The sequence below is a fragment of the Phodopus roborovskii genome, unplaced genomic scaffold (assembly GCF_943737965.1).
Source record: "Phodopus roborovskii unplaced genomic scaffold, PHOROB, whole genome shotgun sequence".
NCBI lineage: Eukaryota > Metazoa > Chordata > Mammalia > Rodentia > Cricetidae > Phodopus > Phodopus roborovskii.
Genome location: NW_026126480.1, coordinates 29,536,996 through 29,562,624, shown reverse-complemented (window position 1 = coordinate 29,562,624; position 25,629 = coordinate 29,536,996). Strand labels below are relative to the sequence as shown.

Sequence of the window (25,629 nt, the reverse complement as noted above, 5' to 3'; positions counted from 1 at the left end):
AAAAGAGACAGGATTGAAACAGGTGAGCAAGAGTCAGGAGAGAAAACACTGCCACAGAGAAGGGAAGACAGGCATAAATGAAGGGGGCAAAACACAGACTGTTAAATCGCTGTTATCCCCAAATGAGCAATTTTTAAACTTGTTTTTATTTTATAAAGCTACCAATATCAATCTGGAATTACTTTCAGAGCTGCTTTGTCTCAATTTTAAGTTTCTGAAATTTCTTACTGTAATTGGCAAACTCAGTTACTGTATTACTGTCTTCTTTAAAGCATTTAAAACAAAGATCTCAGCATATTAATAAATAACTGTTGACTGCCTAGAAAGAATGCAACAAAAACACTTAGACAATGCTTTATTGGTTCTATTCATATTTATGCTCTTAAGTACTTCATTGAGAAAAATGTTGAATGTTAAGAGACCTGACTTGATGTGTTTGCTGGTCTGGGCTGAGAGGAAACTTAGCCATTCCACTTGAACACACTTGTTACAGCTCATCAAGAAAAGGTGTATGTCCCAAGTTTCCACTTGCTGCCATTGACTTCTTGCCAGAAACAAACTGTTTTGCAGCCTTAAACAAAATACAGAAAGTTAAATAATGCTACCATTAAGTAGTAGACCATGTATTTTGAGTTTAAGCCAGCAACTCTATAATACAGCCTCATAAGACAATTAACTATGAAATGGTCGGTGTTTTATTCTGAATGTGAACAGCATCACATATACAACTAAGCAAGCAGGAGAAGGTCCCCCCACATGAGGACAGTTTTGAAAGGGTATAAGAAAACCCCCCACTGACCATCAAAACAGGACAGAATAGCTGCTGCTAGGCTGAACTTTGTTCTGTACAATGACAAAAAGCCTGGTTGACCAAAATACCCTCACTACTAACATAAAAATAAATTTTATGACCTGGTGTTCTTTTTATTTTGGAAGAGAGGCTGTAGGTGGTAGTATTAAGAGTTTGTAGTCCAAGCTGCTTGACGCTTACAATCTTCTTGCTTTAGCCTCCAGAATGCTGGGGGTTCCAGGCATCTGCTATGCCTGGCTGGCCAGGTATTCTTCATGTCACTATTTCAAATTTGGGTTATCTTAAGTATAGCAGCACAGGGCAGGACTAGGTAGAGCAGGAGCTCCTGTATCGTCTGGGTCAGCTTGTCTGATGCAAGGGAGATGGTGGAGGTAAAGCAGAGACTCATAGCTCTAACACAGGTAGACTTTTTAGATTTTGCTATGATTAATCCTGGGGTCAACTGAAATGCCGCAGGGTTAGTATCTAAACACAGCCATCTCTTCTATGCCACTGATACCACACAGCGGTGAGACGGTACCTACAGTAGAAAAGGGAGTGGTGTCTTTACTGCAGATGGTGTATACTAGAGTTCACCTTATCAGCACTCAATCTTTTTTTTCTCTTTCACTCTATTGACCAGGCTGGTTTTGAACTCAGAGATCTGCCTGCCTCTTCATCTCAAGTGCATGCACCACCTGGCTGTAACAAACTACTCAGTAATATTTAAGAGGGGGTGAGGAAAACTAGCAATAGAAGGTCTTAGGCTGAAAGAATGTTGAAAACCATGAGACCCTGCATGGTAAAGGACTGGGAAGGTGCTTCTTGGGGGGTGCCAGAGCAACAAACAGCCATGAAATCTGTGAAGTTGCTTATCTGACTCCTCCTGACCTCCAAGAGTTTAAAATGGCTCAACCTAATGGAAATTTCCTTGGATGAGAAAGACATACACACCTAAGTTGCTAGGGAGGCTGTCTGTGGACACAATGGGAAGAGCTTTCCTGCTCTGTGCACCAACACATAGGCACCAAGGAAGCTTCTGCAGTTCTTCTGAAAGTGGGTCATTAAGGTTAAACAATCGAAGGCTGAAACACAGATTTCATTTGCTTACCTTTATGACATCAGCATCAGCCACAGAGTCAATTTGCTGAAGGAAAGTGGTTGGTGACATATAAGAGCCAGCAACTAGAGCCTGTGACCCAATCTCACTTAGGAAACCCTCTGAAGTCTCCACAGACATGAGGTAACCAGCTTTCAGCTTGTTCCTATCCAATACAAACAAGTAGGAAGTCAGTTTTTAACAGTAAGATAGTAGTAAATGGACTTCAGACAGGCTAAAAAGTTTATTATTTCTTTAGTTCAGCAAGGTTTTTATTCACATTACTATCTGGGAGTTTGTCAATACAAAACAGTACTCAGCACTCAACGGTTGCCTTTTGATTTTGGAGTATGGCTTAGATCCACGTAAAACCTTTAAGGTGAATTTTGATCATGAAGCAACTTTTTATTTTTATTTTTTTATGAAAACAGTGCATTTGTTGTTGCTGCCTCTCCCCCCATTACCCAAGATAGGGTCCCTCTACATAGCCCTGGCTATCTGGCACTCACTACAGCTGGCTTTGAACTAAAGAGATCTGCTTGCCTCTTCTCAAGTGTTAGGATTAAAGGTATACACTTCATGTCTGGCTATGACTATATTCTTATTTAATTTTTCCAGATATTTCTAATAAGAGAAAATACGTATGTGGATCTTAATGCACCATCCACTTGGCTGATAATTATACCACACAGAGAGAGAGAGAGAGAGAGAGAGAGAGAGAGAGAAGAGAGAGAGGGAGAGAAACAGAGGGAAAGAAAAAGACAGAGGGAGGGAAGGGAGAGAGAGGGAGAGGGAGAGGGAGAGAGAGAGAGAGAGAGAGAGAACCAGATTCCATTACTTCACCAGGATTTATCTCAATGAGGGAAGGGCATTATGGAGAAGGCAAGTAGGAAAGTATAGTATGAAACGATATCTTCTATGCTCCACAGCTTAAATGTGGATACAAAACATTCATTTTTTTTTTTTTAAATAAAACAAACTCAAGTCACAATAATGCCATAAGAAAAATTTTATTTCTTACAAACACATCAAAAGGTATTTGAATTATCTATACTGGAAATGAACTCTCTGGGTAAAAGGTGCTTGCTGCCAAATATAAACCAAACATGACCCAAACTCAGTCCCTGGAACCCACACAGTGAGAGGCACAATTCCTGCAAGTTGTCCTCTGACCTCCACACATGTGCAATGGCAAGGGTGAGGGCTCCTTTCCCCACATACCCAAAAACTTGGGGTTGGAGAGATGGTTCAATGGTTAAAAATATTTGTTGTTTTTGCAGAGGGCATGGGTTCGGTTCCCAGCACCCACATAGTGGTTCACAACCACTGGATCCAGGGGATCCGGCACCATTTTCTGACCTGTAGGCAAAAATTCATACACATAAAATAAAAAAATTTAAATATAAGAAAGAGAGCCATCAGAAGGTAAACAAGAGTCATTTTTGCAGTGATGGGAATAGAACCCATGTCTTGTACATGCAAGGCAAGCCTCCACCACTATCCTATTCTTGTGAGTGTATAGTACTGTTTTTTAAATCAGCTTGTGAGTACCTAAGTATGAAATAACTCATGTAGAAACTTACTTGGCAGCTTGGACATCGGCACTGGAAAGGTTTCCTTGAGCAACTGCTTTTACTTGGTTGTAGGCAGCCTTGATAACCTAGTGTACACAAGTGAAAACTGGTTATCAGTGGCCAGAGCCTGGGGCTCCCAGGGTAATCAATGCTCCTGTACTAAAGCAAAAACACAACTGGAAATTCTAGTATTCACTGGGAATTCTGTGGTTACCATGTGCTCCTTAAAGTCACTGTTTATGCAGATCTGTGGGTTTCGTGTGAAATTTTCTCAAGATGCTCCTATGTCTGAACCTGGACCCAGCTGGTGGTACTACTTTGAGAGGTGACAGAGCATTTGGAACATGGCCTAGTGAGCAGATGCAGCCACTGGGGTTGCACCTGGAGGGATACAGTTCGTGCTGTTCCTGGTCCTGTTTTCTGTACCTTAATCCAGAAGATGTGAGGAGCTGCCTCTGTGAATTTCACCACCACACCCTCCTTTCTATGACAAACTGAAACTGAACCAAAATAAAGCTTTTTCCTTTAGATGCTGCCTGTGTCACAGCAATGGGAAATGAAGCTGCACTTATACACACACACATACTATATACATATACAACTGCTAGCATCCATGCAGCCAAGCTTCTTACAAACCTTAAGTGGCATAGTGCAGAAACTGGCTGAAGAGGATGCCTCTTCTCTTACCCTTCACATGTGGCTTAGTACTGCTTTCCAGCCTTAGCTTTTGTTGCTGAACTACACTGTCCTGTGTTTGCACTTGCTCTTTTCCAAAATTTGAACCATTTATTGTTTTCTAACTATTTCCTTCAACCTAAAACTCAGTGTTAAAATTGCCCTACAACTCTTCCAGCCTCCTCTTTACAGAACTAAGCTCCTTTGTCTCCACTAACCTTTCCTTCCTTTGTACTCAAAACCAGAACCCTTTAACTCGTTTTCTTTCCTTCCCATTTTGTTTGTTTGTTTTTGTTTTGAGACAAGGATTCCTATAGCCCAGGGCTGGCCCAGAACTCATTATGTAGCTGATGGCTGACCTTGAACTTTTGACCTTTCTGCATCTACCTAACTGGTACTGGGATAGAGTGCTGGATTACAGGCATGTGCCACCACACTGTGATGATGCTGAACTCAGGGCCTCATTTGTTATGAGAAAGCACTCTATTAATTGGGTTACACCCCCAGCCTTACTAACATTATCTCTACAGTGAAGACCTACAAATATGCATCTTAGACTTGATCTCTCCTAGGTTCTGAAAATCAGAATTCAGAACATGTCTAAGCAGAACCAAAGTTGGTACTCCCACTTCCTGCAAGCATTAACATGCATTTTTAAAAGTTTTCCCAGTAACAGATTATTCAATGACATCATATTATAGAGATCCTTGACAAACCATGGTATTCAGACATTTCACATTTAACTAAAAACAAGGTAATAGGAGAAAAGCTTTGGGAGTTAATGAGACTAAACTTACATCACCAGCAGCTGCAGCTTGGGAGATAGTGTAAATTCCAAAGAGCCCAGAATCTGTGTAACTCGCATTAAATGCGGAAACCTGAAATATAATAGAACTTTATTGTACAGTATTTTTCCTGGTAGAAAAATTTCCCAATGTGGTTTGAATAAAAACTTACACATTTGTAATAAAAGTAAGACAGATAATAACTTACTTCTGGTGAGGACCAAAATGTTCTGTACAAATTATCCCTTTCAGAACCGCAACGCTTGAATAAAAGTTTTTGTGTCATTTAAAACTTCCTAAAACAACTGCTCATTTTCCTCTTTATTGGGGGTTTTCCAAGCTAATCCTGATGACTAAGGGTAGTAGTAACATAATTACAGCATACAGTATTGTCAAGAAACAAAGACTACAGCGTATGACAGACTTGATTTCTTTATTCTGCTGTTGGTACAAACTGTCCCTCCAATTTACTTATACTTCTCCTATAAACTAAGGCAAAGGGCTAGAAACAAATGTTGTCTAGTGGCACAGACATCTAAGGTAGCAAGAAATTTAGCTTATGAATATGATTTATTCTTATGTGCATTGATGTTTTGCCTATATGCATGTCTGTATGAGAGTGTCAGATCACCTAGAATTGGAGTTACACAGCTGTGAACTGCCATGTAGTTGCTAGGAGTTGAACCCAGGTCCTTTGGAAGAGTAGCCAGTGTTCTTAACCAAAGAGCCGTCTCTCTAGCCCTGGGCCTCCTGTTCTCATTGTCATCATTCTGTGTAAATTTAATCTCAAGCTGGAGTTATATGTTTGTAAACAATTCATTGGCCTTTTTGCCCACTTGCTTGGAAAACAAAGATCAGCCAAACTGAGAAAGCAGCCTCAGGAACAGAAAAAGAAAGGAAGATAATTAGCATTATTAGAATTCTAGAATCTAGGGATATAAGGAAAATTAAGTCTTTCTTTTATTTGCATTTTTCTTTATATATCTAATGTATTTGTACATAACTATGTATATGTGTTCATGTGCATATGTGTGTACAGGCTGGACAACAACATTGGGTATCATTTGTCAGACAATAACTACCTTGTTTTTTGAGACTAGGTTTCTTATTGGCCTGGAATTCATATATTAGGCAAAGCAGACTGGCCATGGAGTCCTAGAGACCCACCTGTCTCCACCTCCCAATACTGGGACATAAGCACATGCCACCGCATTTAGCCTTCTTACATGGTTGCTGGGGACTAAATTTGGGTCTTCACATTTGCAGAGTAAGCATTTTACCCTTCTCTTGTCCTCTGTTGGAATACCAGGTTTGAGCCATCTAATCAAGCTTAAATCAGACTATCATTAATAGATAATCAAGATTATATTGCAAACAACATGTTTCTGACAGCTAAAAGAAAATGCTGACTGCTAGGACTCACGTCAAAAGGCTGGTTACTTCCTTTGGCAACACTCTGGCTCAGGAGGCTGGTGGTATTGTTGCCCCTCTTGATATGTGGTCCAGCACCAAGAAGATGCTGAAGTACACTAAATGCATTTGCTTCTGTATTTCCAATGGCAGCACTTTCTGCTACAATAGCAGCATGGACCAGGTTGTCTCCATTTTGCTCCCGAATTTCACCTGGGATCATGTAAGGAAGGAGGAGTAAAAAAAAAAAAAAAAAAAAAAAAAAAGCTTTATTACATTGGTTTTATTCATCAGCATTCTCTATGACTCAGTACTAATGAACTAAGATTAGGGTCTGTGGTTTACCTGGTCTTTCCCCATCAGAGCATGTTTAACATAATACCCGAGCCAGCTAGTTTTTCTTCTGTACTGCCCCAACATGTTATTTCTGTAGAGAAGTAACATTAGCATATACTATTAAACTTAGGAGAAAGAATACTTACCTCCACGGTATTTGGCTTTTGTACCAGCTAAACCAAGGCCACCCCTCATGTTCAGAAATTGTTCAGCAACCTGTTTCAGGACAGAATGACTCACACCTGTTTTAATGAAAGAAAAAACAAAGCTAGAGTTAGTATTTTTATAATTATAAAGCACCTGTTTCTCCTTGTTTTAAAACATATAATTATTAGATACAAATATAAGCTCCAAGACAGCTCAGTAGGCAAAGGCACTGCATCAGTCTGGAGATCAGAGTTGGATGGAACCCTGGACCGCACTTGAGGGTGGAAGGAGAGAACCAACTCTACAAAGTTGTCCTCTGACCTCTGCACATGTGGTGCTGGCGGCATGTGCTCAGCTGTTAATCATGTACACATATATTAATAAATTATGTTTTGAATCCAAAAATATACAAATCCTACAGAAATATATACCAAAGAAAACACAAATCTTCTTGCCAACTTCCTGGTACCAACTTACAGTTTGCTATGAACTATTATATTCATCTAGATGTAGTATAGTTACTAGTATATGTTAATTTCTTTCCCTTTTATTCTTTATTTTTCAATACAGGGTTTCTCTCTAGTCCTGGCTGTCCTGGGACTCAATCTGTATACCAGGCTGGCCCCAGAGATCCAGCTGCCTCTGCCCCTCCTGAGTGGTGGGATTAAAGGTGTATGCCACCATTGCCCAGCTCACTATTATTATTTTGTGGTGCTAGCAGCTGAATCTAAGGCCTCAAGTAGGCTAAACACATGTTCTAAAACTGAGCTACAACCCAAGACCCTATTATAAAAGTGGTATTATTCTCTTTTATGTTCCTAACTTGTCGTCCATAATTTCTATCTTCCTAAGTGGTTAGAAATGGCTATAAAATATTACACTCTATGGCTGCATCATTTATTTAATCAATGCCTTCTTAACTGACCTTAGTATGTTTCTAATAGCTGTTAGAATATTTCATTTTACATCAAAGGGCAATCAAGAGTGAAAAGACAACCCATGTAATAGAAGATATCTGCAAGCTACATACTTGATAAGGAGCTATATAGTCTAGATAAAATAAAGGGTGTCAATTTATACTCCCACCAGTAATTCTTTTTCTTTTCAAGACAGAGTCTCACTATGTAGCTCTGGTTGGTCTGTAACGCACTATGTAGACAAGGCTGGCCTCAAATTCAGAGAGATCTACCTGCTTTTGGAGTACTGGGACTAAAGGAATGAACTATCATGCTCAGCACAGCAATAATTTTTGACAGCGTGTATTTCTCCAAATCCTAGGTAATACAGAAAAGTCCAACCTTTTAATTTTTGCCAATCTCAGGTTAAAATTTCTTAGTTATTAGTGATGTTCTTTGCTTATAAAAATTTACCTTTGTCACAAATTTTGCAAGCACTGTCAAGACTATAAAGGAAGTAGTAAAATACTGGAATTTGTTTTCCAAACAACTAGCAATTAAAACCCTATCTATTCTGTCTTCTTAAGAGTTTTCAAAATGTTCAACCCCTTGAATATATCATACACTTTAAGGGGTTGCTCTTAGGAAGCAAAATGATATGCAGGCAAACTCAGACTTACCAAGTCCAACCAAAGCCATTCTTGCACTTGTGAAGTGGTTTTGTACAAAGTAATGTAACTGAGGAAGTAAAGAAGAGCTATTAGGTCACATTAATATAAACACAAAAGCTAGAAAGGTACAAGTGCAGCACGGCAGGAAGCAGATTCCCAGGCATGAATACTGACATAATGAACTAGGAGGATTTATTACTGCTCATCGCACTGTGACTTTATTACTAAAAACTATAACTTTCAAGAACAGGACCTTCATTGTGTTCATGGCCCTACAACTTTCATGAAAACTCTAATAAAACCTCTGAATTTAAACAGAATGAATTGCTGGGAAAAGTGATTAAAGCACTTGCCATATAAGAGTCAAAACCAAAGTTTGGATCCCAGAACTCATGGAAGTGCCAGGTAGCATAGTGGCCTGCCTGTAATTCTAGCCATGGAAGGCAGAGACAATCACTGAGCCTGCGTCTGATCAAGAGACCCTGCCTCAATATATAAGGTGGGAGAGTAATTGAGGATGACTCCTGACTTCAGCCTTGAACCTCCACATGTATACCCCCACATATATGCAAAACATGTACACACATACACCACACCACAGATTCAAAAATGGAAGAAATATAAAAAACAAAAAAGAGAGAAAACAAATTAAAAGTATACACTGGCTTGAAATCAAGAATGAGACTAAATTTATGCTCTAAGAATTATAATGTAGTTTTAAATAGCCCATCTAATGTACTGTACATACATTATCATATACTATAAACACATGATAGACTTACTATTACTACACTTCTACCTGTTCCCCACCTTGTTTCTTTCCTTTTCTTTTCTCTTTTTTGAGATAGGTCTGTCCTACCCATTTTTAAAACCAATTTGTCTAAAACTTTACTTGCTACCAGGTCAGTCAACACCCAGGTTTCTGTGATGGTTAAGCCATCTTATCAAATTGATGGGAAAGACCCACCCTAACATGTGCTGGGATCCAGGACTAAACAGAAAGGAGAATGCACCAACATTTGTCAATCTGCTTCCTGACTGCAGATGCAATGTGACCATTGCCTTCCTGCCATGACAATATCCTCAAACTTTGAGCCAATATAAACTTTCTTCTTTCTCTAAGTTGCTTTTTATCAAGAATGTGACCATAGCAGATAAAGTTACCAATACAGTTTCTAATACAGATTATAGAATTGCTTAAGGGAGTGTAAATACAAAAATAACATGATCACTGTCCCTAAACTCCCACCGTTTTTGATATCCCACTAAGACGGATGATGTTGACTCTAGGTGGACTCTTTAAAACCAGTCAACTGAAGCTGGATGCAGTGGTGCACACTTGTGATCCTGGCACACAGGAGGCCAAAGAGAGCCTGAGGTCAGTCTAGGTTACTACAGAGGAAAAATCCAACTGCTTATTCATCCAACCAGCCATACATGGTTATCAAAAAAATCAGTGAGATTTGGGAATGTTGGATTATATGACTACCTTAGGCTAAGCAGACAAAGAGCAGGACTAGCATCTATCTTATTAGGAGTAATACTACCTCCAAGGGGCTGAAAATTTGTTTTGAACCAAGAAAACTCCTCATTTTATAGGAAGTATAAATGTATTCTAGTTTTTAAGCAGAGATACACTGTTCTGCACTGTGAGGCACAGTATCGCCTGTAGGGCTTCAGAAAGTGCCTGAAGTGTTACTGATAAGAAACACTGGCTCAACATGCACCAGTTTATCAAGAAGCTGTGACCTAAGAATAGTAAACATCTATAGAATCATCTTAGATGTCCAAATTATTATCTTTCTACGGATGTTTTTCTACTTAATTGCTAAAGTACACTATACTAATTTCCTTAGCCTAAGAATAAAAACAATACAAAACATTAATGACCTTTGAGATCTTCGAGTTTATCATAGTTAACATCCTAGTACTTGTCATTGAATAGTTTGTTGTTTAAAATGAGCTATGGAATGTGTACATATCTGTACATGCATGCATACAGAGTAAAAAGCAGAATCAGTTTTCTCTTTCTACCCTTACATGGTTCCTGGAGCTCAAACTCAGGTCACCAATCTTGTGTGACAAGTGCTTTTACCCATGAACTCATCTCTCCAGGCCCCCAAATTTTCTGATAAAAAGGTAAGAAGGGGATAGGTGGAAAGTAGGCCATTGGGATTATATCCACTTATATACTCTTATAGCATGTATATCTATGCACCAGATAAATGACTGATGCCACAGAAGCCAGAAAAGGACACTGGATCCCCTGGAGTTATAGATAGTCATGAGCTACCATGTAGGTGCTAAAAATTAAACTTGAGCCCTCTGGAAGAGTAGCCAGAGCTCTCAACCTCTGAGCTCGCTCTCCAGCTTCAATAGCCAATGTTTCTTACTTTAGAAACAAAGTTCTAAAGCATATTTTAGCTTGTGATTTGTGATGAATTTGGCCTGCTGGCCCAGGGAAGCTGGTGTGCTAGAAAAGGTAAATAAATAATGGTAGGCTAAAGACTGGGAAGTAAGAAGTGGGGTTCATTTTATACATGTCATCAGAGGCACTCCATATTTATAACCATTAAGTAATTTACTATGATATTTAACCATTAAATTATTTTAAAAGTATACTATGTAACACCCAAAATACATGAGGTGTTAACATTGAGTGCCTTTAGGCATCTAAAATAGTTTTTGTTTTTGGCTCTGAGGCTTTATTCTTAGTGTTTCCTCTGGTTGGAATTATCTTCTCCCAGCACATTCAGAGTTGTGTGCATGCATGCATGCACAGTATATGCACATGTATAGAGAACAGAGAGAGGTATCAGAGGTTCTCCTCTATCATTCACTACCTTATTCCTTTGGAACAGGGTCTTTAACTGAATCAGGAGCTAGGTCAGCATCTAGCCCTGGTGAGATTCTCCTGTTTCCACTTCACAACACTGGGGTTACAGGTACACACGGCTACACCTGGCTGTTTACATGGGTGTTGGAATCTGAACTCAGCTCCTCATGTTTATGAACAAAGAATTCTTACATACTTAGCCACCTCTGTGACCATGTGAGATAATTTCCTGTCCTTCATTTTGTTTGTTTAGATTTTCATTTTATCTCCCCCTCCACACACAAAAATACAAGTATATTGGAGAAAAAAAAGCAGGGTCCCCCATCCCCCTTCTTTTGAGACAGGGTTTCTCCGTGTAGCTGTGGCTATCCTGGAACTCACTCTGTAGACTCACTGGCCTTGAATTTACAGAGATCTACCTACCTCTGTCTTTTGAGTACTGAGATTAAAGGCCTGTGCCATCACTGCCTGGCTAGATTTCTTATAATTAGGAGGTAAAACAAAAACCACCAAACACCCTGAAATAGAATGTTTAATATAACATGGTCTGGTGGCTAGGAGTCAGTAATCGTAAGATGCAGTCCCATCACTTACTTCCTCTGATGTTACTTTCCCCACCCTATAGTCAGGACAATACAAGGGATTAGCCAAGGTATTCTTGTAGGCAACATCATGCAAGTTCTCAATGACACCTGAAAGACAGATAAACAACATATACTCAAATGTATGGATGAATACGGTAGTTTTAAAAATCAGCAACAAGCCTAAAGACTTGAGACTCAAATTTTCAGAGACTTGAAATTTGTTACCACACAACCTCTATTAATTTTTAAAGTGGTACCTGTGGAATACACAATAAAGGAGACCTCAAGCAGTTGTCTCTGTAAGATAAGTATACCTCATTTATTCTGAGTCTGACTTCACTTCCAGGTTCCCTTCTTGGTTAATGAGGAAGTTACCAGGACACAGGGAGCTATGAAAGCAGCAAGCTTAGGTTAAACAATAACTCCTGTGAAGTCAAAAGCTACCGCTGACCTGTACTTGCTCTTTACTGATGTCCTGGCACCCTTATGGCTTCTGTGCCTTCTCTGGAACTATATTTCCTACATCTGTTCATTATTTGGGCATACTTCCAGATGTTAGGAACTGTGTTAGTTAATAGAAACACAGAGATGCATCAGATATAATGGCCACTCTCAAAACGTTGAGGGGGAAAATTATGAAATAAAATGTTAGCAAGGAAGTGTGCAGCTGGGCACATGAAACAATAGCAGAAAATCTGGTAAGTCTTCTAGAATGACTGATCAATTCCCAGGTGAATAATCTGTGAATAGCATAAGAGGCAGAGGAAGCAGACAAAGAAAGTCAAATTTGGGGATGGGGGAGTCTGTCACTCAAATTGGTTTAATAAATGTTAACTTGCTGGCAGCCAAGCAGGGAGTATAAGTGGGTTGATTTGAGATACTGGGATAAAGGGGGGCAGAGCCAGAGAGATGCCAGCAGATGAAGAGGAAGCAGGACGGTAAAAAGTGAGGTTACAAGGCTGCTGACTGAGGTGATCCAGCCTCACAGAATACTCCAGCCAAGACTTATCCATTAATCTAAATTTTCTCAGCTTCTAAAGATCAACAGCACCCCTATCCAACAGGAAGTAGTCTGCATTCCCAAGATGGATTATGGATATTTATTATCATGCAAGGGAAGTTGGTTACAAGTTGTTATTAATAATGGTAAAAAAAAAAAAAAGATTAGATCTCAGGGAATCTCATTTTGAGAAGAAAAGGGGCATACAGATAAAAGGATAAAATCTACTTTTAAACCAAAACAAACAAACAAAACCCAAAAACCAAAAAACCAACTACTATTTTAAATATTTCACATTGGTATGGATTTTCGTTAATTTTGTTATACTGTATGTGTATTTCTACACTTGTTTGAGGTATTGCGTTTAAGCAACTCATTAAAAATATAATGTATAATTAAGAAACAAATTAATAGTCATCAATAATAGCCAAACTTAGAGTCATATTAGATATTGTTTTTAAGATCATACACAGATATATTAGATGGATAGATGGTCTTCAAACACTTCAACGACCCACAGAACATGATATTTAATATATTTAGTAACTTAAGGTTTTCATGACAGTGAGATAGGTCTGCTTCTGGCCATACCAATTTACTTTAGAGAAGATAATGTGAAGTGAAGAAACTCCATATGGAGTCTGTCTTCCTTATGGCAAAAGCTAGCAATTGGGCAAAAAACTGCCCTTGCTTCGATTGCTAAAAGTATGCTGTCCAAATTGTACAAGTAGGACACACACACAAAAAGAGACTGCCGATCTTTTTGCCAAGACAGGGTAGGGCAGTCCTTTACATTTTTTGCTTCAGAGAAAAGTCTATCAGATATTAGACCTGTAGGCCAAAGATGGATGCCCCTCTATGCCTCAATCTTACAGAGGAACTTAGGGTGACTGTCCAGTCAGTCAGATGTCTCTATCATTAGGTAACATTTCACCCTTCTAGAGTCTTTGATGGAGTTGAAAACTAAATGATAAATTAAGTAGGGGCTGGAGAGATGGCTCAGAAGTTAAGAGCACTGGCTGCTCTTCCAGCGTTCCTGAGTTCAATTCCCAGCAACCACATGGTGGCTTACAACCATCTGTATTGAGATCTGGTGGCCTCTTCTGGCCTGCAAAGATATATGCATGCATAATAAATAAATCTTAAAAATAAAATAAAAAAGATAAATTAAGTATAAAACTTTAGAGTCACAAAGATAGAATATTTTCTCAATTTTGCCAAATACAAATGGACTAGATATTGTAACTAATTCTTACTTGATAACTGTTTGGGAAAGAGAAGGGTGGTCAGAGGAGTCACCAGCTAGACACAGAGTGAGCTGGACACACAAATGGGATAGAGGTAAAGGCCACATAGCAGAATGTAGACTGATAGAATGGGTTAATTTAAGTTGTAAGAACTTGTTAGTAACAGGCCTGAGCTATTGGCCAAACATTTGTAATTAATCAAAGCCTCTGTGTGGTTGCTTGGTGGCTGGGAAAGAAAAATCCAACTATAGGAGTCAGTGCTAGAAAGGGAAGATGAAGGGACAGGAAACAATAGCTACAAAAAGAAAAACTCTTCAAAGTCTTCACTATTAAGAAATGAAAAATGTTTAACCTGATTTGAACATTACACATGTAGACAAGTACCAAAACATACAGGTTCCTGCTAATAAGCACAATTTTTATATATAAATTATCATAACAAAAACTAAGAGAAGGGGGTTGGAGTCAGATGAAAGCTTTAAAGGCTAAGCAAGAGTTCGGACTCTAACTCACAAGTTGTTTTAAAGGATGTTTACTTTGTTTTCAAAGCAGAAGGCTCACCAACTGGCAAGGAATCCAGAAGTTGAACTAAATTAGTAATCCTAGAAGTGGAGATGAGAGCAGCACCAGGAGATAGAATAGGATATTTCGTCAGAATAAGATGAGGGCCAGAACCCTGCTGTTGAGAAGCAGCCACTCTGGACATCAGTCATTCTTTTCTTTTCTTTTCTTTTCTTTTTCTTTTTTGAGTCTCTCTGTGTAGTCCTAGCTGTCCTGGAACTCGCTCTGTAAACCAGGCTGGCCATGAACTCAGAGATCCACCTACTTCTGCCTCCTGAGTGCTGGGATTAAAGGCATGTGTCACACCAGCTGTAAGCCATCTTTTCTACAACTCCATCGTTTGTTCACATTCCTCTGTGACACAAAGCATTACCATGAAGTTTTAGCCACACACACCTCTCACTAAGTTGCAGACAGGTTCTTTCTCAACAGCCCTGCATTTGGTTCCCAGTGCCACCCAGAACCACTATAGCTGATCCTTTTCTTGTCTACCTGCTCATTTTTGCTCCTACCAGAAGCTGTATAATTTCTAAAAGTCAGGAGTGTTTGATTACAGATTTGTTTTGCTAGTCATATTTGTCAAGATTCTATAATCAAGCATTACAAATATCAATACAAAAAAGTTTTTAAGAACGATGGAGTGTTTTTTCTTAAAATTTTTTACTGAAACATGTAACAGTAAATTATAACAGTAGAAGAATAAATAAACTGCTGTTGGGTTTGTTCTAAACAGAAACAAAAACAACACAATGAGGGAACAGTGAGAACAGACAGATTCTACTATCAATTTGCTCATCGGCAAATATGGAAAACAATACAAGTGTTTAGTAATAAAATACATAAGACATTTTGGGAGGTTTTTCTTGTCTATATAGGACTTTCTTCACCAACAGATCTTCTTGAAACCAATTATCTTGGAAATAATGGAATGGAACTGGCAAATGCACTCACGAGTCTGTGAATTCTGAAAGGCAACAGCTTTGTCGATCTTCAGCTGAGACTGAAGGGCAGCGACTTCCCAATGGCGAAATTCTGGTGCTGTGGTGACATTAAGCAGGAACTCCATCAGGATTTCACTATAGAAAACAAGTGGAGACAGAGGTATAGGTCAAAATTATATGCTGCTGATGTGTGTGATGTGTCACACACCTTTAATCTGATACTGGACAGGTACAGCCTGGAGGATTAGTCTTCCAGGCTAGCCTGAGCTATGAAGCCATACTCTGTCTTGAAAAGTCAAGGCCTTGGGCGGAAGCTCAAGGAAAGAATGCCTGCTTAGCATGCCCCAAAACTCTAGGTCAGTGGTTCTCAACCTACCTAATGCTGTAACCTTTTAATGCTGTGGTCACCCCCAACCATAAAATTATTTTTGTTGCTACTTCTTAACGGTAATTTTGCTACAGTTATAAATCATAATGTAAACAAATATCTGCATTTTCCAGTGGTCTAGGAGATCCCTGTGAAATGGTTGTTCAACCCCCAAAGAGGCTGTGACCCACAGGTTAAGAACACTGCTCTAGGTGATCTCCAGGACAACAAAACGTGAAGTTACAAAATGCGAAGATACTAAACTGTAATCTTACTTGTGACTAGGAGCTAATCAACACCAGGTTTGTGAATAATATTCCAGAATAAAAGTCTAAGGTCACAGTGACAAAGTCAAGTGAGTAGTAGCACAGTCTTTGCTTTATTTCTTTAAGTTAGTACAAAGTATTAGGTTTCATCATGGCATTTTACACATTTTTATCAATCCTCCTCTCTCATCTCTGTTCCTCTGCCCCTCTCCACTTGTACTTTTCCACAGCCTGTCACTTCCTTTCTCCTTTCACGTCACGTGTCTTACTGTCCTTGCCTTCTTTAACACCTTGTGGTTCCCTTTCCAGTGCCATGAACCACACCCCTTATAAACAAAAAAAGCTAAGACCTGCTGAGAGGATATGGTCTTTCCAAGTCTAGGTTACCTTGTTTAACACAAGCTTGGTATTTTTTCTTTTTTATTAATTTTTGCAATTTATTTTACATACTGACCACGGTTTGCTCCCCTCTCTTCCTGTTCCCTCTCCCTGCCTCCCATCTACACCACTCCCCATCTACTCCTCCTTTGCCTTCCATGGGTATCAAAAGAGCATGGTACATCAAGTGAGGCAGAACCAAGCTCCTCCCCCTGCATTAAGGCTGGGCAAGGCAATCCAACATGGGCAATAGCCAGTTCAGGTACTAGCAGAGGCTAAGAGCCCTACAAACAGACGAAGAAGCTTGGTATTTCCTTTAAGAACAGATGTTATTTCTATTTTTATTATAAACTTCTTTATATTTTAAAGTTTTATTATGCATACATGTCTCTGTGTATAGGTTTATAAATATGAATTCAGGTACCTGTGGAGGCCAAAAGAGAGCATTGGATCCCTTGGAGCTGGAGTTACAAGCAGTTTTGAGCCTTCAGATACAGGTGTTAGGAACCAAATTAAGGTTCTTTGCAAGAGCAGTATGCATTCTTAACCATTAAATCATTTCTCTGGTCCCTAAACCTTTTTTCCAACTGATTTTTGTTGTTGCTATTGTTAATATAATAGTAGGTTTCATTATGACACACAGATAGCATTGTATATCTATTTGTCCCTAGTATCCCCACAAGAGCATATGTTCTAATACATGCCAGTACTTACATATCATTTCGCATGCCTTCTATAGTGTAAGCCATGTTTTCTCTTGTTGCTGTCACACTAAATTGAAAATAAGTTACAGTAAATAATCTGAATGAGAAAATAGCTTTTCGTATATATTCTCTGTTAAAGCATATAATTCTTTGTACAACCAGTGAAAATATTTATTCAACTAAAATTTTAAAGTATTTTTTAAAACATGGCAAATAAATTTACCTTAAAAAGTAATCATTGGTGGTGCACGCCTTTAATCCCAGCACTTGGGAGGCAGAGGCAAGTGGATCTCTGAGTTCTTCGAGGCCAGCCTGGTCTACAGAGCGAGTGCCAGGACAGGCTCCAAAGAAACACAGAGAAACCCTGTCTTAAAAAACAAAACAAAACAAAACAAAAAACAAACAAAAAAGTAACCCAAGTTTTGACACATGTTATAAAATGGATGAACCTTGAAGACCTTATATTAAGTTACTAATGGATATATTTTGTATAATTTATTCATATGAAGACCAAAATGACAGCAAAATGTAAAGCTAACATTTCAACCAAAAACAAAACAAAAAACAAACCAACCAACCAACAAATAAACAAACAAACAAACAAACAAACAAAAACAATCAAAATCAGACAAAATATGATGGTGGCCAAGGATAAAGGAAGCCACAGTTTATCGGACAGAGTTTCAGCTGAGGACAATAATGAAGCTCCAGAGGTGGAAAGTGGTAATGATTATCAAATGCCACTTAATGCCATCTAAATACATCTAAAGTGGCACGTTTCATGGTCCACATATGTTACAATGAAAAACAAAAGGGCAGATATTCGAGACTCTTCTTTGTACCCTTTCGATAACAATTCTTATTCTCCCTAACTCTAGGAACCATATCCCTAAGCATTTTGTTTTTAAACTATTTATGTAGATATACAGATTCATTTCACTTCCCAATTATTCTGCAATTAGGAAGTGAAGCACTAGTTTATTTTCCAAAAGAGATCATTAATATGCACGTGCCATGTATGTGCAGGGGCGTATGGAGGCACGATGCTGGTGTGAGATCAGCTGGAGCTGATGTTACACGTCTCTTGGAGAAGCAGTAAGCATTCTTAACCAGAGATATTTCTATCCCCAAGTTATCAGTTCTTCATAGTTCTATCATAACCCATTTCCTTGAACTGGACTTTCAGCTTCCAGTCTTTAAAAAACAACACAGGCATGGCATCACAGCACCACAGGGGTGATACTACTTCTGGTTTCCTCTTCGGGAAACAGCCTTTTTCTATCTTTTGTCCCCTTTCCTTTTAGATTTTTTTCCCCCCTTCTTTCTCTCTGATTTAGGATTTTTACTTTTTCCAATCAGAAATATTTTACATATTGTATATACTATAAATACCTACTCCCAATCAGTCACATATATCTACCGTTTGTTTGCACAGCCATGTGTTTCACACTTTTGATGACAATTCATCAACATTTCCTTTCTGTTTAAGAAATCTTCAGCCCCTTCATTAACAAAGAGGAGTCACCCTATAACTGAATATTTCTGTGTGCCCCACCTCCTTTAAAACTGTATAGTCTGGCTTACTGTAAGCCTGGAGATTACTGAGATCTGCCTTTGCCACCCAAGTGCTGTTATTAAACATACATGACACCATGCCCAGTTCCCTCCACCCTGGGCTTTTTTTTTTAAATCATGTGTATAAGTAATCTGTGAGGGTGTGTGCGCACATGAATATAACTGACTGTAGTGACCAGAAAGTGTTGGATCCTTGGAACTGGAGAGAATAGTTGTGAACTGTGTGATGTGGGTGCTGGAAAACAAACTGGGGTTCTCTGCAAGAATAATGTACCTTTTTAACTCCTGAGCCATCTCTCCAGCCCTGGCTATTTCTTGCTACTATTTAACAAACCTTAATTTACCACCAACTGCTTCAATTCCACGGGTTATCTTGAAAGATGATGCTCCTTTGGTAGTCTTGAAAAAGAAAGTATGCTTTTCTTAATAGTCGTTCAATGTCAGGCCTGCCACACATCACACTCTATCAAAATCTATGGCCTTAATTGTTATTTGCAGATCCAAACAGAATTCTACTAAGTAGGTCCTAACTAGCAGGTACTTTTTAACAAGAATTATGAGATTCAAAAAATGCATTGCATGTATATACACATACATGCATATCTTTATTTTGTTTTTCTGAGGCAAAGTCTCCTTATATAGTCCAGGCTGGCCTATAACTTTTAAGTAGGTCAAGTTTACCTTAAACTCTAGAATGGACTTTCTGCCTCAGCTTCCCTGAGTACTGCAATTATAAGCCACTTGCCACCACATTTTGCTTAGATTTAATACAAAACACAATTGTGTTAAAATTCCATTAGCAAATATAAGCTTACTAGACTTAATATTGGTGAAGCTTTATGGGTGTAGCTTCTGACATCACAGCAAACTTCCTGACCCTCTGAATCCTGCAGTTTTCCAAACCTTCTACAATGTTTCCTTAGCTTTAGGTGCAGGAATGTTTTGTAGAGGTATCCAATAAGAATGACACCAATGGCCATGTCAAAGAGGGGGAAAAGTCCACAAGAAAGAACAGACTATAGGCAAGTGAAGAAAGCTGGAAACGGAGCAGGTGGTTTTCTCCATACACAGACCATACCAATTGGTTGTCTAGTGACAAATGGTCAGCCTTGAAAGCATGCATTTAAGAAACATGCAGATTGAGCAGATTATATTTAAGAATACGTATATACATTTACATAAATGCATGCAATAACAATGAAAAAAAAGAGGCATGAATTTGAAAGAGATCAGGGAGAGTTTGGAGGTAAGAAAGGAGAGAAATATTATAATCTCAAAGCAGGGGAGGAATACGGGAAAATACTATTTTTTTCAATTTTTGGCACTTTTTATTAAGAAACTGTTGCCTTCTCCCCTACTGATTTCTTATGCTTCAATACCAGCATTCAACTGGATAATAACAATTGTTGTCTATGGCCAATGCTGTGGTTCTACAGTTGAATAGCAGCCCCGTTCATGTCCACTCAGAATCAGGATATGTGACCATCAGGTAACAGGGTCACTGTGAATGAATCAAGGTCAAATCATACTGAATTAGCAGGAGCTCTAAACCCATTATGATAGGTGTCCTCCTAAGTAGATATCTGGATACAAGAACAGACAGAAGGTCAGCTAAGTGACAAGAAGAGTAGGTATTTGAGTGATGCAGCTATAAGCTGAGGATTATCAGTAAATACTAGAAGCTAGAAAGAGGCAAGGAAGGATTCTTCCCTATGGAAACATGGCCCTGCTCATGCCTTACTATAGTCCTAAGCCTTTAAAACTGTAAGAGAATAAATTTCTTTGCATTAAGAAAAACCAGTTTGTGTAAATATGAGACAACAGCTCAATGAAACAAACATAAGAGCATTGCTTTCAAGCTTCTGATGTTGTTTTATCAAAGCAAGGTTTGGTGTAGCTCAGGCTAGCCTCAAACTCTTGATCCTCTTGTCTCCATTTCCCAAGTGCATGGATTAAAGGAGTGAACCTGGATGCCTGTGTTGCTTTTATGTATGTTCAAACACATACTCATAGGCCAGAGGAAACAGTGGCATGCCTTCTGTTACTCTCTGCCTTAGTTCCTTGAGACAAGATCTTTTCTCACTGAACTTAAAACTAGCTTTTTTGGCCTGCCTAGTAGACAGCAACCTCACAGGGTCTGCCTATCTCTGTTAGGGGTACTGGCATGGCTATGATTGGTTCCTTTCTTTACATGGGTGCTGGTGTTTTGGATTTTTGTGGATTGTTTTGGATTTTTGTTGTTCTTTTTTTTTTCCCTTTTTGTTTTGCCTCGAGACAGGGTTTCTCTATGTTGCCCTGGCTGTCCTGGAAATAGCTCTGTAGCCTAAGCTATCCTCAAACTCAGAGATCTGCCTGCCTCTGCCTCCCAAGATCTAGGCACATGGCATCAACTCCTGACTGGTGCTGATGATTAACTAAGGTTTTAATGCTTATACAGCAAGGGCTTTACTAAATCATCTCAGCCCTATTTTTGTTAATTACCTACAGGCCCAAGACCACACATCATTTCCAAACACTAAGGTAATAAAGATACTTACCAAACTAGATGCAAGACGTAGTAAATGAGATGTTCCTAAGTTGTTGGAGTCCTCATATCTACTGCCTGCTTTAATGAATAAGCCAATTCTTGATAGAGGAGCATAGTTTTCCAGAGAAGCAATCACCAAACCATTTGGTAATTTGGTAAACTGTAGTTAAAGACAGAACAGAGATGTGACCAATGCCTGTCTTTTAGCGAAGAGTTTAAGTAAAGCAGATGTACTCTCCAGTGAGCAGCTCAGCGGGACTAACCTCAAGATCCTCAGGCTGCAGAGGCACCCCTGCAGGAGCTGCTGAAGTTTTAACCTTCGGGGCAACTTTGAGGGAATAGAATCTCTAAAAACAACAAAGACAGGTTAGATGTGCTATCAGAAGAACAGTCTTTTACATGTAAAAGCACTCCATCAGCAATGCCATGTAGCACAGTGACCTCATGTAAATCACCACCTTCACAGGAAGTTCAGAAAGTAACTCACTAATAAGTTTTTAGCCATTTAAGTCTACCCAAGACATTTTCTTCCTTGTATATAGCTTTTTTCTCCCCTTCTGTTTTCTGTTTTGAAAACCTTTCCCAATGTAGCCTAGGATGACCTCAAACTCATGATTTCTCTAGGACTACAGATTTCTACTATGGTTGCTCTAAGTCATTCTTTAACCTCTACCTATTTGTGATTTATACAGAATACTGAGTCCTCTATGATCTTTTATAAAATCATGTTATTTTCTTTACCTGTTAATTATTTCATTGAAGTTTCAAATGTTTCCTTCCAGTTCTAATGTTTTCAAAGTTTTTGAACAACTGGATTGTTACGTCAACAATTTTAAAAGTACATTTCGGCACTTTGCTTCCTCAATTTGTCAGTCTCTTTATTTGCCAGCTAAAATAACCTCCATTTCCTTGATCATCTTGAGGATCTTTTCTCAAATCCCTTTACATATCCACTGCATTTTCATCCTCTTCTGTGCTATACTGAGCACATCCAAACAAGCAAGGGTCTTGGCTTCTTTGGCCAAGTTATCTACATCATCTTAAGATCAACAAGATATTAAATCAACAATAGATTCTCAGTATAACATGCGACAACTTGGATGATGGATCTAAAATGCATCATCATTGAGGTTATTCACATATGCTTATATACTTAGAAGTGACATAAAAGAGCATAAAGCTGTTTTGACATTCCAATAACGTCTAGGGTTCACAGGGTTACCAATGGACATGCAAACAAATACACTTTCATGCTGCTAAGCTCATTAAACATGTTGCTGTCGTTTGGCAAAGATCCCTGTAAAGGTCTACAATGTTCTTACTCTGTACTGCCCTAGTGCTGGGCTAATCTGGCTGCTGCTGCTCCTCATACTATCCCCTCAGTCCTGCTTTTTAATTATGAATCAAAATGAGCTCTCTGTCATTACCAACTTAGTTTGCTGGATAAGGCGTATGTAGCCACCTGGGATTTTTTTTTTTTTTTGGCTGTGATTTCCCAAGATATGATCCAATATCGAAGCACAGTAGTTCACATATGAATAATCCACAGTCCCATTACCAAGCAAGATTTAGGTGCTTCTGGGTAGTGACATTTTAAAAGTTCTGGTTCCTTTCAGGAAAGACTTATCCTCTCAGTTGTCATATAATTTCTATTTTGTTTTAATAACACACACATCAATTCATCCTCACGGAAAGTAAGTATGGCAGTACTACCCTCAAAGGACTGTTAGCAGTTGGTTGGTCTAGGCACAAGGAATACAACTATAGCCTAAAAGTGTACAATTCTGCAATACACTTATGTAAGTACAAAGAACAAGGAAACACCATTCCCAGGTCTGGACTTTTGAATAACTATTTAGGTCTCTCAACACAGATATTACTGGCATTTTGGCGTTGGTAATTCTATGCTGTATAGGCTGATGCTGCAAAGTTAGATGTTTAGCAACACCTCTGACCTCTAGATGCCAGAAGCACCTTCTCAAATTTGTTAGGAACAAAAAGCTCCCCATGTATCCGGCTAGTAGGGGCAAATTAACCCTTGCTGAAATTTAGATGCTCCCATTTTTATCTCTTGATGACCGCCGTTTCACAGCGATAACGTGCGGACACATGACGTACTCCCTTCTCTCCAAGTGACAACTACATAATTTAGTGTTAGGAAGGGGCCTAGAGGAAAGATCAAGCGTCCCTTTTGGAGGGAAGTCTTTAAATAAGAGACCGAGAAAACAGCATGTTACGAAGGCCGGGACTCACTCAGTACTGACAGGAGCGAAGGTGCGGGCACCGTGATAAGCGTCGCCCCGCATGGGTGTACCGGGGAAACTGATGCTCCAGGGCAAACTTAGGAGCAGAGGCCGCAGCTGGGAAAGCAAGCGGCCTGGGTGTCATCGGCCCCCGCCCTTCCCTGCTTCTCGGGTGACCTTCAGGAGTTTCCCGAGAGCCGCTTCAGCGCCACTCTCAAGGCCACCCTTCTCTCCAGCTTTCCCGGCGTTAGCTCTCTCCTGCTCACAGGACCCGCTGAGTTTCCCCTTGGCCTCCGCCCGCCCGCAGCCCGCTTCTCCGCGGGGTTCACCTGAAGGGCAGACCCAGGCCTGAGGCCAGGGCCGCACACCCCGCCCCCGGTCCCCGAGTGGCCGACGAGCCTCTCCCACCCTGCCCCACGCGCGCCTCCGTGCTCACTGAGAAGGACCCGGCCTTGCTGAGGAACTTCATGGCTCTAGCGTGTGCCCTTTCCCACGGTCACCGCCGCGGATAGGAAGAAAGATGGTGTCGGAGGACCAAGTTTCCCGGCGTGCCCTGCGAGCTTGCCCACGCCCCCTTGGCCGGCGACTCTCTACACACGCCGAGCTCCACTGCTCCTGGAGGCGGTACGGGTGCCGCTCCTGCAGGTGAGAGGCTAGCGGTCCTAGGCGAGCACGCAGCACGCAGCTTCGGTTACCCTTTCTGTGTTCTTTTCCTGCAAGAACATGCAGCCTGTAATCCCAACTGCGTCTGCAACTATCACGGTCACCACAGCTAGATTCTCGTCCCACACCTGTCCGTGGACTAGGCGCTACTTCCTGTTCCCCGGAGGTCCACCCTCGCCACCTTTATTGTGGTCCTCACCAACCTGTGAATTTGGTGACCGCTGAGACCGGCGAGACGAGTGCCCTCTCTGACAAGTCAACACACTTGTAGGTGGACCTCAGGGGATCGTCACCAGCAAGCGCTCGATTTCGTGGAATTTGCGTCCTAGGGTGGCGTGTGTGTGTGTGTGTGTGTGTGTGTGTGTGTGTGTGTGTGTGTGATGTGGAATTTGCGCGTGTGTGTGTTAGATGTGGAATTTGCGTCCCAGGGTGGCGTGTGTGTGTGTGTGTGTGTGTGTGTGTGTGTGTGTGTGTGTGTGTGATGTGGAATTTGCGTCCCAAGCGCGCGCGCGCGCGCGTGTGTTAGATGTAGGCCCTGCTCTTCAGGCACTTAATAGTTTCCTACCACTCTTGTGATTGGGAAACGAACAGTACCAATATCTATGGGAGTTTGTTAGAAATACAGAATCTCCAGTTTCCAGATTGGCCAGAATCCATTTTTATGAGATTCGTAATTTACATGCACATTAAAGCTTCAGAAAGGCTAGTAGTACGGGCAGGACAAGGTAACAGGCAAACATGTTCTCTTTTGCTGGTGACTGAATTGTACCGTGACTACAATTTGACTAGATGTCGTCCAAGATCCAGTCATTAAATACACTGCCAACATTTGCCTTCAGGGTAGACCTCCAAACCAAGGAAACTGTGGCACAAATATCCTAAATGGGAAAAATTCTGTTCAAAAAGTGCTATAATTCATGGTATCTGCTACATAAATAAAAATCTCATTACCTTATGTTTTAGAATATTGCAGGTTTGTCTATTTAGCTTTAAACTCCAAAGCATGAGTATCATCTTCTGGACAGATGTAACATTTTCCATATGTCAGAACACTCACAGCATTGTAACTGTTGCTTATATGGAGGTTTCTGCCATAAAACTCTTATATTTTATTGCAGATGGAAAGGGCTGTTGAGATTGTTTCAACATAGAATTTGAAAGCCCCGACCTTTATGGCTGAGTTCTCTTGGAGACCTTTGTCTCTTATTCTGGCAGGTTGTCACTGGGATCACTCTAAAATAACAGGCAAGTTCAAATCACATTGCAGGAAGAGATTGGCTTCCTTTCTTGCTACTAGATATATAGGCAGAACACTTTTCATTGATGCTTTGTTTTTGTTTCTTCTATTTTGTTG

General features: G+C 39.9%; 1 protein-coding gene across 1 annotated transcript; it reads right to left on the bottom strand.

The window, feature by feature from the left end:
• Positions 1-340: 340 nt before the first annotated feature.
• On the bottom strand, positions 341-24,130 carry LOC127228268 (cytochrome b-c1 complex subunit 2, mitochondrial). The gene is made up of 14 exons (XM_051192829.1): positions 24,049-24,130; positions 21,633-21,716; positions 21,380-21,529; positions 19,177-19,241; positions 17,278-17,334; positions 15,563-15,687; positions 11,814-11,911; positions 8,393-8,450; positions 6,816-6,911; positions 6,347-6,546; positions 4,936-5,016; positions 3,473-3,549; positions 1,902-2,055; positions 341-571 (listed from the first exon to the last, which is right to left on the bottom strand). The coding sequence occupies exons 1-14, from the start codon at positions 24,079-24,081 to the stop codon at positions 488-490; spliced, it is 1,362 nt and encodes a 453-aa protein (XP_051048786.1). The 5' UTR covers positions 24,082-24,130; the 3' UTR covers positions 341-487.
• Between the last annotated feature and the right edge of the window lie 1,499 nt (positions 24,131-25,629).

What these genes read in the sequence shown, in the direction of transcription:
- LOC127228268 (XM_051192829.1), bottom strand. Translation starts at nt 24,081, where the DNA reads ATGAAGTTCCTCAGCAAGGCCGGGTCCTTCTCA. An exon ending in GAAGTAACCAGCCTTTTGAC is followed by an intron (nt 5,017 to 6,346) that starts GTGAGTCCTAGC and finishes ATTATATTTCAG; the next exon opens with GTTTCCGCATTTAATGCGAG. An exon ending in GCCGATGTCCAAGCTGCCAA is followed by an intron (nt 2,056 to 3,472) that starts GTAAGTTTCTAC and finishes TGTATTGGATAG; the next exon opens with GAACAAGCTGAAAGCTGGTT.